Consider the following 15326-nt stretch of genomic DNA (forward strand, 5'->3'; position numbering starts at 1 on the left):
AATAAGTTTGAGTTCAGAATTAAGTCGTAATTTCAAAACTAAATCATATTTTGTGAATTTGTCTGAACTTTAGTCATAATTCTGAGAATAAATCAGATTTTCTGCAGTAATAATTCTGAAAAAAAATCTATTTCAATGAGTCAATTTTAATTTTTTAAGTCATAACTGGGGATAAAAGAACTAATTACTAATTTTATTAATGGGATTATTTCAAAACTATGATTTATTTTATTTGTTCTTCCATGCTGCGTTCACTGAACCTCGGATTTTGCTAACATCTCGGGTCAAAGGTGTCAGTTATTTATATCTGTTGTGGTTATTTAGCTTCATGAACCGGGTCAGAACCAGAACCCCGACCAGATCAGACATGCAGCCAGGCTGACGAGTCGATCTCAGATAGAAAGCACCAGGAGGAAGAGGAGGAAGAGGAGGAAGAGGAGGAGCTGGTGTGTCTGGGGATTTTTATTGGAACAGAAAGAACAAAAGGTCATCGGTAAAAAACTGGATCTGGGTTCTGGTGGATCACTTGGCGATCAGCGTGATCTTCTCCATGTCGTGGATTCCATCTTTGTCGATCAGACGGACGTTGAAGGAGGGAAGGTTGAGGATGAAGCGTTTGTTCAGCTGGAGGAGGAAGAGGAGCAGGAGGAAGAATGGTTAGCATCATGCTAACAGAACCAGCTACCACCTCAGGTCCAAACGAGTCCAGAGACCCAGAACGGTTTGCAGTTTGCTGAGAAGACTCACCTCTTCAACGCATTTCCTCAGCAGCTCCACGGCCTCGTCCCGGCTCAGGTCTGCAGAACAACAGAACTTTCTTTAACAGAACCACGGCCCAATACGTTCTCATCCCCGCCGGGTCAGAACCGCCCCCTAACCAAGCTGATGCATGTCAGGGATCATTTCAACAGAACCTCCAAGTACCAGGCGGACCCAGACGGGTCTAAAGCCGTGAGGTCCGGACAGGCGGTTCCCCACCGGGTCAAAGGTCAGGATGACCAGAAGAAATAGAAACGACTTCCACTGAACGGCTCAGTCCAAACATTACAGAACCGGACCTTCAATGACTTAATTAATTACTTTAAACATTGGAGGTTCAAATGTACTTTTATTCCCTTAAATAATTTCTTTACTACAGCTCAAATCAAAGCTTTTTGCTGCAGTTTTCAGCCTCTGGGTTTCAGCCTGTTCTCTGGGTTTCAGCCTGTTCTCTCTGCTCCTACCTGGTCTGTAGTACCGGTCCAGGATGGACAGGGTCAGGAACGCTCCGTATCCGTGGGCAGCGAACGGCGCCTTGGCCAGCGAAGCCATGTAGTCCATGTAGAAGAGGCCCGGCCCGTCGGACTCGTCGTGTCCGGCCAGCAGCAGGTTGACGTGGTACGGCGTCTGCAGGAGAACGGACACAGGGTTAGAACATTCCCAGAACCAGGTCAGACCTCTGGGTCTGACTGGGCTTTCCTATTGGTTTGGAACGAATCATCCAGGCTGCAAAGATGCTTCATCAGCTGTTGATGCTACGCGTAGCTGCAGCTAACAGGAAGTAAAGGTTGCTAGCCAGCATCAACCCTGTTTCCATGTTTAGTGCATTAACTCTTTGTCCAAACTTTTTTGACGCAGTCGTTTCCAATGTTATGGAACTTCAGGACATTTACATAAGTAATATTAGGAACCCCGACTCCCCCTAGTGGTCTGGAGGACTTCTGTTTGGTGGAGAAAGGTTTCATATTTGCTGTTCTTGTAAGTTGCTGGATTTTCTGTGGTTGCAGCTTTCTTTGTATTTTGAAGTTTGGATCATCAAAGTGTTTTCTTGGGTTGACAATGAAGATGATCTTCCTCTTTCACTGATGGATCCACAGGAAGCTGAGGTGATTATGGCGGTTTTCCTGCTTCCTGATTGGCTGGGTTCCTAGTAAACAGTAAATTGCTTTATGAGAGGCGAGGTGGGAGGGGTCAGAGGGCAGGAGGGACAGGATGGGGGGCGAGGGGGTGTGACATCTGCTGGGAATCAGCACCCCCGTTGCTCCTCCATCACCCCCGTTGCTCCTCCATCACCCCCTCCTCTTCCTCCTCCTCCTCATCACCCTGAGCCCTGGAGAAACGCCAGCACTCATTAAAACTTCTGAACTCGTCCCCCCTGCCCCCGCTTCTGTTTTTAAATTACATCTCTTCTCCCTCGTCTTCCTCATTGGGAGACGTTCTTGTTAAACGGAGCTGCAGGACGGGTCGCTGCAGTCAGAACCACCTCAGAACTCCAGGTGGACCCACCGGTTCCCTGCAGAGCTCCAAGTGTCTCCAACACACACCGATCCCCAGGTGTGTGTGCGTGTGTGTGTGTGTGTGTGTGTGTGTGTGTGTGTGTGTGTGTGTGTGTGTGTGTGTGAGGGCGTGAACCCCCCAGCTGGCAGCCGTCTCTCCGGCTACACTAACAATAACACTTGGCAGCAGAACCAGCAGACCCGGCTCAGAGGAAACCAGCACCTTGTTAACCCGGCACCTGCCCCCCACAGGGTGACACCTCAACACACCTGCAGAGTGAGGCTGCCTCTACACAACGCACCTGTCCCGACCCGGTCCAACACCCAGGCCATACGGTGCTCCAGAACCAGAACCAGGACGATAAACTACTGTTGTTCTGTGGCGGTTCTGTTCCACAGAACGGGTCGGATGAACGAGAACTGTGGATATTCCACGTATTTACTCTGGTAATTTTGAGAATAAAAAGTCAATAATCAAGAATAAAAATAAAGATTAAAAGTCATAATTATGAGTTTTGACTCTATTATGAACTATGGGTAATTTCATAATCATCAATTTGACAATAAAAGTCATAATCGTGAGTTTAATTCTTGAAAGTTTGATTTCCAAACTCAAAACGACGACTTCCTGTTGGACGTTTTTGAACTGGACTTCCAGCCTTCATGCTGCGTTCACTGAACCTCAGATTTCTCTAACACATGTCAGGTCGACAGTGACTGTTGGTCAGCTTTGTTCTAAACAGCCTCACGAACATGAGTCAGAACCAGAACCTAAACCAGATCAGATATGACCCATGCGAATAGGGAACAAAGTTCTGGAAGAGAACAGAACCTCTTTAATGTCTCTGGGGTCGCTGCTGAGCGGTCCGGTCCATTCGACCGTTCTGGAGCGGCCCGGTGACCGCTACAGAACCACTTCGGACCGGTTCTTAACCAGTTTCAGTTCATCATCTGAAACCGCCCAGAAACTCTCCAGCTCAGACGCTCCTCCTCGCCGTCCGCCCGGAGGCCTTGTGCTTTTACCGCCGTTCCTCCTCAATCTGCTGAATTAATTGTTCATCTGCGGCGGAACAGAGGCGCTGCCTGCAATATGGCGCCTCTAATTATTTGCGCCCGTTGCGGGCCTGTTATGGCGAATATTTCACCAACCCATATGGGTCGGGGGCGGATCAACGAGGGAACTGCTGCTGAAGACTCCGACTCGGCTTTATCTGAACCAGAACCTGAGCAAAGTCCGAACCGCTCCGTTTCAACCGCGTTTAGCTTCCTGAGGTGCGGCGCGAGACCGCAGATGGTTCCCGCCACTTCGCCTCTGCTCTCTGAGCGCATGCGCAGCCCTCCAGAGGTTAGCAAGTTGTTTATCTGGGCGGCAGAGCGAGGCGCCGCCGCCCGGCTCTGACTGGAGCTAACTGGAGCTAACTGCGGCTCTCTGCGGCGCGGAGCCTCCGGAGACCCGCTGGGGGTTAATCTGTAATACGTCCTGCAGGAATAAAGTCTGGAGCTTTAACAACATGAAGCTGATGTTCAACTCAGCGGCACGGAGAATCATTGATAAACGGTCAGAATGCAGCTAAAGAAACATTAATAATAATCACATTTTAAAAGCAACAGAAAGCAGCTGATAAACTTAAAGGATTTTTAAACTCTCAGCTTGCCATTTTATTACAATTTTGGTTACAGAGACTTCATAATTAAATGTTTTCTTTTTTGTTTCTGTTGTTTTATTTGTTTGAGATTAAAATGTCTCCAATTTTAAATCTTCATTAGAAATTCATGTTCATTAATGTTTGAGAATGTGTACTTGCATTATTACACCTTTACCATCATATTACTGTTAAATAATGTCAAAACAACAATATCGTTTGTTGCAATAATTTCTGGTACAATTTATTGTCCAGCAAAATTTGTAATTGTGAAAGAGAAATGACCGGTTTTTACCCTTTTTCCGCCGTACTGCAGTATTATCATTTTCCCGCTGCTCTCACATTAGTTGCTCTGCAATTACCTCCTCCGGCTCTAATGTTATTTTTCCGGTCTTATTATGTTACTCTATGCTCCCCACCACCATCCTCACGACAAATCCCAAATTCTGAAGAACAAAACTTGACAGGTACCAACAAGCCCATGTAATAAAAACTCTAATTTATTATGGGATCTAATTAAATCCTGGTTATTTAAGCTAATCAAAGAGAATAAACCTAAATAATTTCTCATTAATCTGTTAAAATAGTTGGAGACCTTCTTGGACCAGAGACTCAACATGTTTCTAAAGCCAATAATTAGCAAGCGTCTGGAGGAGGAAGAGGAGGAAGAGGAGGGGATAGCTGGAGGAAGGTGTGGGAAGCAGCGAAGCTTCGGTTTGTCTCCACTCCTGAGACGCCGCAGCGTAACGAGCATCTTCATCACCGTGAGGCACAGCAGCATGAATATCAATGATATCCTGCACAACACGCTCAGCCTTGACTGAACAAACTGATCCTGATCTTACAGGTCCCTGTGAGCCTCTCCCCACACACACACACACACACACACACACACACACACACACCCCCCCCCACACACACACACACACACACACACACACCCCCACACACACACACACACACACACACACACACACACACACCCCCCCCCACACACACACACACACACACACACACACACACACACACACACACACACACACACACACACACAGCGCCTCTGTGTGTGTGTGTTGTTGTCTGCTGCGCCCCCTGGGACCTCCTCCTCCTCCTCCTCACCAGGCAGCCCCTCCTCCATGTGTCCCACATTCCCTCCTCTGCCTCACTAATTGTTTTTTGTAATTATTTTCACCCTCTGCTATTGTGACAGGCCGCGGCTGCACCGCCGCAACAAATTAGCAACAGAATCGAGTCGCAGCGAGACGGACGGATCAACTGGTGAGTCGGACGCATGCAGCAGATCAGAGTTCATCCTCCCACCCCTCCTCCCTCTGCTGTGACACTTTTTATGCACAACTCACTTTTTACCAACAGTTGGGACTTTGTGTAAAAAGAAATAATTAGCAAATCATTTGCACCCCATATTTAGCTGCAGAAACATGTTCTGAGTGACAAACTGTTGGTTTGTTGAATTCCTGCAACACTTTGTCTGATTAAAACGTGTGAAATGATTCGTCTGCCGGCACAAACTCTGACACCCAGAAGACGAACCACTCCTGAACTTCCTGTTGGTCTGAGGTTCTGACGGGGCGGACACTAGGGAAGACGACAGCCTTAAAAATACAACGTTTCACACCAGATCCGACTTTAAGCAACTTTTTTTCGTTGCTCAAGTTACTAATGACGGAAAATAGTTTCAAAAAGAGTGTTTTGTTTCAGCCATCCTTTCTGTGAGTTGCAGTATCTGGGGCAGCCTACAGAAACTTTTCTTTTGAGAATATAAACTTAATGTTAGTGGAATAAACACAATTTTACCAAAATTATAAGGAAAAATGATTTGATGAGAAAAAAAGCTTCTAGTTATGAGAGTCTGACGTGAGCAGCTCTGTCTGTCTGGTTTGCTTCCAAATAGACTCAGTTGTTTATTATAAGAAGTCCAGCAAATGGTGACGATTTCATGTCGATGTCTTACAACTGTTATAAAATCTGTTTTCCGTATCTGTTAAACCTCATAACATGTCATCATGTTGTTATGAGTCAGATAATCTGTGAAAAGATCGATCCTCTATGAGCTGCTGAAGAAATGCAACACTCCTGACTGAAAACAACCAACCAGAGCCAGGAGGCGGGGCTTAGCGCTGTACATCCTCATGTACATGCTGCCAAATGTTCTTATGACGGAGAAACAACTGACCTTTCCAGGACAACTATTTATTTGCCATCAGCGGTGGCTCTGCTAGTCTGACCAGTTCATTAATCATCTCTGATGAATGAAGCGAATTTGTGGCCCAGCCCTACCGGAGAACAGAACTCAGTCCAGACAAGGTTCTGGATGTGGAGATGATGTGGAAGTCATGATGAGATTTGTCTGATTGGTCTCAGTTCTGTGTTTCCGTTATAAAATGTTGGCTTTCTGTGCTTAGAAGATGAAAACGTTGAATGTTTCAGGCCTGATGGAGACGCCGCTACTTGCCTCATCATCAGAACACAACATGGCTGCACTTCCATACATCTGGTCCACATATATTATGCATTTACAGTCTTTATTTCTAAAGATTAAAGCTGCTGAGAATAAAACCCAGGATATTCAAAAGAAACAAATCATTTCGTCAGTAGATTTATTGTTACGGATTTTCCTTTAAATATAAGATTGAACGCATAGCTAAACATTTGTTTTGGTCATTTCAATTTATAACTGTTTTAAGACCAAATGAGAGTTAAATATTTTTTGACAGTTCTGAATGATTTCATTTTGATGTTGAAAACTTTTCAGTCAGTGGGAACTGCTGTGGATTCCAACTTCTGAAAATGTGTTTCTCTGTTTGGTGTGAAGTAGAAGCTGTCACACTAACGTTTTTTCTTTTTGCAGATTTTTTGAATAAACTTGATTTAAATAAAATCTCTTTTCCCCCTTTGTGATGAACAGCATTCAGTATTGAACTGAACCTAAACTTAAGAAAACCAGTGGAGTCTCACTTCAGTGATGGAAAGTCAAGTAAAATGCAGCATGAGCATTCAGACTGCAGATGCTTTGAAAACTATTGGATATGATTTAGTTGAATGTTTTCAGGGTGAAAGGTCAGATTTGGTTGCGTTGGGCTGCTGGGTGACCGGAGCGGTCCACTGCTTACCCGGCTCCGTAGATAGTCTGCCAGGTTCTTCCGGGTGAAGTTTGCTGCTGCTGAAGGACTCAGTTCATAACCTGGAAGGCAGAAGGAGGATGAAGCACCAGCAGCAAATGTGAGCTGAGGACAGGAGACGACGACGCCGTACCGTTCCTCATCTTGTAGAGCTGGACGTTTTTCTGGATGTACTCGGCGAACTGGACCGTGTCTCCCGCCTCGCCCACACACAGCAGCAGGATCTTCTCACTCAGCTTGAACATCTTGTCATAGTCTGAGAGACAGCAGAACGAACATTTGGGCTCAGGTTAATCAGAACCAATCAGGGAGCACCGAGGCTGGAAAACCAGGAAATGTTTCTGTCGCACCATTTCTGCAGTAATTATCCCTCCCCCACCTGTTGCCAAACACTTCAGCAATGCATTTCACCTTCCTTCAGATACCAGAGAGACAATGTGACTGTTTGGAAATATTTCAGAGTCGTGATGTGAAAACTAAATTAACAGCAGCCAACTCTTCTGCAAGCGACTGACTGCGGGCTCTACCAGAGCAGATAGACTGACTAACAAGCTGGTTATACTGGTGTTAACCTGTAAGGAATGGAGGACATGCAGTGAGACAATCCTATTCACCGAAAAACTACCTCAAATGGAGTTTGATCTCCATATTGCTTTGGTCTAACTATCAATCTGCAGCCGCTTGATTTTTATTCAATTATTAAGGTGATAATATCAACCTGACTGCATAGATTTATTAAACGCAGCTCACATGTGTTCAGAATTCTGGAAATTTTATGTCTGCCTAAAATTAAAGTCTAAAGCAGAGTGATACAAATTTCAGTAAATAAAAGCTACTTTATAAAGAGTAAAAGTAAATTTACAGAGAACATTCATGTGTTCAGTACCGATTTAAAGAGAAAACATGAATCTAAACGACAGAATGTTGACCAACTTGTTTCCCACTCAGCAGTTCTTCACCTCAGTGAAAGCTGCATTATTATTATTACTATGTGGTTTTAAACTGAGTTATTACTGACTATTATCAACCTGTTAAGATCAGGAGGTCTGAGTCTCTGATACGGGAATAATCAGGAAAAGTTCTGGGCTGTTTTCATGAACATCTTGGTTGTTGAACAGAAAACAGATCAAGTTGCTCCCAGCATGAGAGAAGCGACTTTCACTTTCATCATCCAGCCTGTTGGCGTTAAACCCACAGGCCAGTTCAGGGTAAATGGAGCAGAAATCACCTTCAAATATGATTAAATATTAAGAGCCTGGAGAGTTTGGAGGATAAAACTAAAGGGCATAATAAGAGTTAATAAATCTAATGTTAATATTAGATTTACGCCATTAGCGCATTTTTTTCTCATTTTTTCCCAGTAAGCACAATAAAACTACTAAATATTACACAACAACAATAAAACCGCAAGACTCCAGTTATATATTATAGTAAGAATGTAAACAAAGTCCGAAACAAGACCTAAATCCACCGGCAGAGCAGATGCTAAGCTAAGCTAACGAGGTAGCATACCGTGTTTCATCTGAATAATGCTGCTGGCAGCAACATTATCAGCAGCGACGAGAACGTAATCCGGTCCCTGAATCCCGATTAAATATTCCATGATGTCCAACGGACGAAATGTGGATTATTAGAGAAAAATAGAGAAGATGAAGCCGAACTGGAGCCCCTCCTGTTCGGATTACACAGCAAAAGTTAGCCGGAGTTTAACTGTCGCAGCCTGTGTGCGTCATCAAGACGCGACCAGAAACAAAGGGCGGGTAATTTTGAACGGAGCGCTATTGTGTTCGTTTTACTGAGCGGAATTCTGCTCACATAACCAGGAATATTAACCGCAATATCACCGGGACAGAGCGCGGGATGAGCGAAGGGACCCCCCGCACCGTAATGGTGGAGGCGAACCACCTCCAAGGCTCGCAGCGGAGACGATCTCCTCGGTTTGGTTCCCCTGGAGCTCTGCGGGAAAGCGAGACCAAGATGGCGCTGGGAGTAAAGCGGTCCATCACTGTGAGGAAGATCGCCCCCAGGAAAACCGCCGCTCTGTCCGGGAACAAGGAGAACAGTCCGAGGAGGTCTCAGAACCTCAAGGAAACCAGGGGCTCAACGACGGAACCCGGATCGAACCGCAGGACCCCCACTTCAGCCGGGAAGAAGAGGCAGCAGGCCCTCGAACCCACCCCCAGTGGCCCGTCTTGCTCAGCCGGGAGGAGGAAGCGGCCCCAATCCTCCGTACCGTCCCCCATCCTGGCCTCCTCTCCCCCGGCCGCCTCTCAGCCCGCAGAGCCACGGGACTCGGTCTGGACCCAGAAGGTCCGCCGCTCCTACAGCAAGCTCAGCGACAGCTCGCTCCACAGCCCCGGGCACAGAGACACTTTGTTCGGCTTCGAGAAGCTCAGCACCCCGGAGGTGGTCCGGAGCCGGGTGGAGCTCTCCCGGTCCTCCCTGGAGGTTTCCGGGTCATTCGGGTCTCTGCTAGAGGCCGATGAATGCGGAGCCGAACCGGACCCGAACATCCCCGGGGTAGCGGTGGTGAAGGAGAAGCGGAAGAAGCGGAAGGTGCAGCAGATCAACACCGAGGAGCTGGAGGTCCTGGCGGCCCAGATGAACGCGGAGTTCCGGGAGGCAGAGCAGTTCGAGCTGGTGGTGGAGTGACCGGGGGACGGACAGATCCACAACACCTGGGCTGCTCGGTCTGCGGGGCTTTCTGTGGAAAGCTGTTAGTGTCTAGGAACATTTTCTGACTGAATGGACCGAACTGCAGCTTCCGGTTCTGTTCTTAATAACACTTTATTCTCCAGGTTCTCCCTTCATTTAGTTTCTATCCGAACCAGACTGCTGACAAACGGACTATGTGAATACTGGAGGTTCTGAAAGATTCTGGTTCTCTTTCAGTACTTTAGGATTATGGAGCTGGAATTACAGATAATCCAGGAGACGCTTTTATTAAACATCTTATTGTTGAACTCTTGTCTGGATTTTTTGTCTGTTTGAACAAATCCAGAATGAAGAAAATCAGAACGTCTGATGAAGACAGAGCAGTTTGGTGTCATTCATTCATTCATTCATTCATTCATGCATTCATTATTTACTGTTTTATTTGTGTGAATCCAGTTTTCTTTAGTTCTGGATAAAGCAGATTTATAAAAAGATTTTCTTGATTTTAAATGCAAACGTATTATTAATTTTTCTGGATCTAATCCTCACTAGTTTTACTAGTTGGGCGTTTATTCAGAGCTAAACGTCCAACACCCAACATTTAAACTCATGATCAAATGTTCAGGAAGTTCACTGCTGACAAACTGCTAGATATTTCTTTGGCTAATTCCTCTGTTTGTTTGTTTACTCCAGCTGATGATTGATTATTAAACTGGTGGATTATTTTAATCAATCCGATTAATCGGTCATAAATGTGAGCGGTTAAACGTTTCTCTGAAAGCTTCAATGTTGCATCGTTGGTGGATTCACCAAAATATTAATAAGCATAAATCTGCAGATATTTTGATTCAGAGGACATGGAGGAAACATCTGCAGGTGACAAATAATCAGAGATCCATAAGAAGTGTTACATTTTTAAGGTTTTTATTGTCCGAGTGGAGTTTGTCTCTCTGGATCCTCCCTCATTAAATCAGCTTCATTAATCCTGAACGCAGCAGGATTACCTGTTCTGGATTATTTCCTCTATTTGTTTAACGAAGCAGATAATAACCGTAAATTGAGGACAAGGTGAAGATTAAAACTTTATTTACAACTCCATGTTGTAAATAAAGGTGATGAAGAGTGTAAGTAATCCTGCCCAGTTCTGGTTCTGGGTCTGCAGATCCAGATGAAACGGTTCTGGTCCGGGTCAGAGGTCGGTTCCGTCTGCAGGTGAGTCTCTGATGTTTCCAGGTGAGCGTCTCTTCAGAGGCTGTTTCCCTCGGCGCTGCAGAGGAAGAGGAGCAGCAGAAATAATGAGCGTTTCTGTGAAAATCCACTGTTTGCTCATGAATTTCCAGCCTGCGCTGTTTTTCTCCTCAGGTTGCTTTTCATCTTCATTTCTCATTCCGGTGCTTTCGCTCATGCAGGCGTTGTTTTGTGTATTTTTAACTCAGCAGATGCTGAAACTTTTCTCTTCCTGTTGGTTTACACCAGCCGCCGCTGCTGCAGCTTTTTCTCTCATTTTCATGTGTTTCTCCTCCTCTTCTCCTCTTCCTCTCTCTCCCTCCTCTTCCTCTCTCTCCCTCCTCTTCCTCCCTCTCCCTCTTCTTCCTCCCTCTCCCCTCCTCTTCCTCCCTCTCTCTCCTCTTACTCCCTCTCTCTCCTCTTCCTCCCTCTTCCTCCTCTTCCTCCCTCTCCCTCCCTTCCTCTCTCTCCCTCTTCTTCCTCCCTCTCTCCTCTTTGTCCCTCTTCCCTCTCTCCCTCCCTCTCCTCCTCTTCCTCTCTCTCCCTCTTCTTCCTCCTCTCTCTCCTCTTCCTCCCTCTTCCTCTCTCTCCCTCCTCTTCCTCCTCTTCCTCCCTCTTCCTCTATCTCCCTCCTCTTCCTCTCTCTCCCTCCTCTTCCTCCTCTTCCTCCCTCTCTCTTCTTCCTCCTCTCCCTCCTCTTCTCCCTCTCTCTCCTCTTACTCCCTCTCTCTCCTCTTCCTGCCTCTTCCTCCTCTACCTCCCTCTCCCTCCTCTTCCTCTCTCTCCCTCTTCTTCCTCCTCTCCCTCCTCTTCCTCCCTCTCTCTCCTCTTCCTCCCTCTTCCTCCCTCTCCCTCCTCTTCCTCTCTCTCCCTCTTCTTCCTCCTCTCCCTCCTCTTCCTCTCTCCCCTCTTCCTCTCTCTCCCTCCTCTTCCTCCTCTTCCTCCCTCTTCCTCTATCTCCCTCCTCTTCCTCTCTCTCTCCTCTTCCTCCTCTTCCTCCCTCTCCCTCTTCTCCTCTCCCTCCTCTTCCTCCCTCTTCCTCTATCTCCCTCCTCTTCCTCTCTCTCCCTCCTCTTCCTCCTCTTCCTCCCTCTCCCTCTTCTTCCTCCTCTCCCTCCTCTTCCTCCCTCTCTCTCCTCTTCCTCCTCTCCCCCTCTTCCTCTCTCTCCCTCTTCTTCCTCCTCTCCCTCCCTCTCTCTCCTCTTCCTCCTCTTCCTCTCTCTCGGCAGTTGTCGCTGGTTCAGCCTGACTGCTTCGTTAAGGCTCATCATTTGCATTCAGATTAATTATCTAATTACCGCCCGATGTCCGGCGGCCAGCCCTCACTGCGGCTCATCAGCGCTCAGCCTGTAATTATTTTAATCATTTACTTTCATGTGGAGCGTTTCTGCCATGCTGCTGTGTTTAGAGGCCATTCTTAATTACCCTGCCAAGTCGCTCTTCATGGGGGAAGAGACCGACGGGAAGCTCCCCTCTTTCATCGCGGCCTCACACAGGAATGGCCGTGGGCCTCGGAGTTCTGCCGCTATGACACGCGGAGCCGCACGGAGCGTTGAGGCCTGCTGCCCTCCATCAGGGGTCAAAAGGTCAGCTCAGCCTGAGCTGTCACCTCCTCCCTGAGCTGCTGAAGAGGAGCAGATACCAGCCCTTTAATTGGTCTTTTGAATATTCAAGTCGGCGGATGAAAGTTAAATGAAAAGATGATTATCTACCAGTTTTATCGCGCCAAGCTTTCATTTTTCATTTTCCTGTTTGCAGTTTGTAGCAGCTTCATCGTCCTGACAGCTGAGGAGGAAGAGGAGGAAGAGGAGCATTAGGTACTGACACAGATTTACCAGTTTGAAGGACAGAGTCCCAGTAGAACCAGAACAGCATCATGTTTCTTTGCTTCTACACGGTTGAATAAATCAGGGGTGTGCAAATATTTTGTCCCTCAGGCCAAAACTCACAAACGTTGCCCCAAAATTAAATAAAACATAAAAAAAATTGTTTTGTGATTTTTCCAAGACTGTTTCCCTATTAAAAGAAAAACAAACAATTTTTAATTGATTTCCAACAGTTTGGGATCATCAACTGTTTTCTATTTTCTTGGCCATATTTTTACTCTTTTTCACTTCTTCATACGGGCCTAACAACATAACTTTAAGGGCCACAAATGGCCCCGGGCCACGCATTGGACACCCTGGATCTAGAAAATGCAGGACATTTGAAAAATCACAAACTTAAACGTTACCAGGAAAAAATTGTCATCCTGCAAATTACTGCAGGTCAGTCAGTCTGGATGAAACGGGGATTTCATTTTTCAGTCATATTTTCACCATGTTGTTCATTTTAAGAATGTTTAGTTCATAAACTACATATTTAGCTCAGATCTGTTAAATTGGGTCTCCATTCCTGTTTTCTCTTCTCCTTTCATTTCATCAACAGTTCATCTTCAGAGTCCAATTCAGACCCAGCTTTTATTTTGATAGTGCATTTCCGCTTCTCGGTCAGACTTTGCATCCAGCAGGAGACATTAAAAAATGAAGGTGAAAAATTCAAACCTGGTGTTGAGACATGCAACCTGGTTCAATATGACGGGATGAATGAAGTGATTAATAAATAAATTAATAAGCGGGATGAAGTTTTGGGCGGTTTATTCTGGTCCAGCATGAAGATGCGAGAATTCATCTCTACCCGACATGAAATCTAGAAAGAATAATAACAATAATCTTATCTGCAAGTGAATTTGCATATTAACTTCTTGGATATTTAGCTTTAGTGAATTTATTCATTAGAAAAAATTAACACCCATTTTCTCTGTTGCTCCAGAGAAAATATCTGCTGTTAGTTTAAAAACCCAGTGAACCTCTGAGGTTCTTCCGCCCGGTTCTGGTTCTGGTGCTGCTCTTAGTTGGGCCTTTGTCAGGAAGGTGTTGAGCTCTGAGTCGGATGGTTCAACGCTGCGCTGTTTGTTATTCATCATTATTTATAACCATTAATCCCTTTCAGCGCTGGAGTCCCAGGGATTAAGTTGAGGAGCCTCGTGTCGCCTCGGGCCGCGATGGAGGGCCCGGTCCTTCTGGCCCGGTCCGTCTGGGCCCGGTCCGTTTGGACCGCAAGGCGGCCCTGCGCGGCTCGCTCACAGCCGGCCGCCATCGGCAGACCGATCAGATAAGAGGCGATGCGTCTGAAGATTAGCTTCCTTCTTTCTGTCACTTTGCTAAATTCATTAGAAAGTGCAGCGGCCCACCCTGCAGACTCCAGAACCGGCCCACCCTGCAGACTCCAGAACCGGCCCACCCTGCAGACTCCAGAACCGGCCCACCCTGCAGACTCCAGAACCGGCCTGGTACCTCCAGCTTCTCGCTGCTTATCGGTTTAATCCTCGATTTCACGGCGCGGGTCAAAGACTCCCACTGCACTCCTCACTTTTGTTCCAGGATGTCACCGTTTACCCCCATCAGAGGGCAGAGAGACCTGCAGCTGGCCCCGCGGCCCCCGCGGCCCGGCGCACGCACCTGCCAATCCCAGCCGGATAATCAGTGGGCGGGGCCCCGCAGAGGACCCCCTCAATGCGCTCCTGAGAACCTCTAAAGCGTGAAAAAGCTTCCTTTCTCCTGCTTTTGTTCCCGGCGGGTTTATGGACCAACATGCGCCTTTATGAGGTAGGGAGATTTTTCACGGGACTCTATAGACCCAGAAAATCCTTTCAGCTCCCAGTTTAACCTGCTGGTTTCATATTTATTAGCTGGTTAAAGCAGCCGAGGCAGCTGAAGCACACACACACACACAGACACACACACACACACACAGACACACTCACACACACACACACACACACACTCACACACACACATACACACACACACACACACACACACACACACACACACACACACTCACACACACACATACACACACAGATCCAGTTCTGGAATCACTCTGACCTCTGACCTCCAGGCCGATCCGCAGGTTTCCCAATGGGACCAGATTCATTTCCTGCTGGATTTTTCCTGGAAAACTTTATGGTTTTGTCTGAAATTAAAGCAAAAAAATAAAAGGGAAGAAAATAATTCAGCCTGTAATAAAATATAAACAAACATCCTGATGTTTAAATGCTCCTGGATTTTAACAGCATCCTTCTGTATTTTATCAATTAAGAATTATAGAAACAGATGATTTCATTTGAACAGATTAAATAAAACCATGTTCAAGTATTTTGTTCTTCTCTAATCAAAGTTATTTTTTTAAGACATCTTCACTTCTAAAATGTTATTTGGACACAAATATAAAACTATTTATATTTTTGACACATTTCTAAATAAATGTTAAATCTCTATACTTGCAATAAGTGAACTGATTTGATGCACAAAAGGATTTGAAACACTTTAAGCACAAAAGAATAAAAATGGGATGAAATAAAC

At 46.1% G+C, this 15326-nt stretch overlaps 2 protein-coding genes across 2 annotated transcripts; one reads left to right on the forward strand and one right to left on the reverse strand.

The window, feature by feature from the left end:
* Nucleotides 1-444: 444 nt before the first annotated feature.
* psmb2 (proteasome 20S subunit beta 2) lies at nt 445-8748 on the reverse strand. Its single transcript, XM_055055003.1, has 6 exons — nt 8551-8748; nt 7172-7294; nt 7030-7100; nt 1224-1386; nt 748-797; nt 445-624 (listed from the first exon to the last, which is right to left on the reverse strand). Exons 1-6 carry the CDS (start codon nt 8639-8641, stop codon nt 523-525), a joined length of 600 nt encoding a protein of 199 aa, XP_054910978.1. The 5' UTR covers nt 8642-8748; the 3' UTR covers nt 445-522.
* A 40-nt stretch (nt 8749-8788) lies between these two features.
* On the forward strand, nt 8789-10001 carry cdca5 (cell division cycle associated 5). The gene has a single exon (XM_055054993.1). The coding sequence runs from the start codon at nt 8899-8901 to the stop codon at nt 9688-9690; it is 792 nt and encodes a 263-aa protein (XP_054910968.1). The 5' UTR covers nt 8789-8898; the 3' UTR covers nt 9691-10001.
* The last annotated feature ends 5325 nt before the right edge of the window (nt 10002-15326 follow it).

This window comes from Poeciliopsis prolifica, unplaced genomic scaffold (assembly GCF_027474105.1).
Source record: "Poeciliopsis prolifica strain line A6 unplaced genomic scaffold, Auburn_PproV2 SCAFFOLD041, whole genome shotgun sequence".
Lineage (NCBI taxonomy): Eukaryota > Metazoa > Chordata > Actinopteri > Cyprinodontiformes > Poeciliidae > Poeciliopsis > Poeciliopsis prolifica.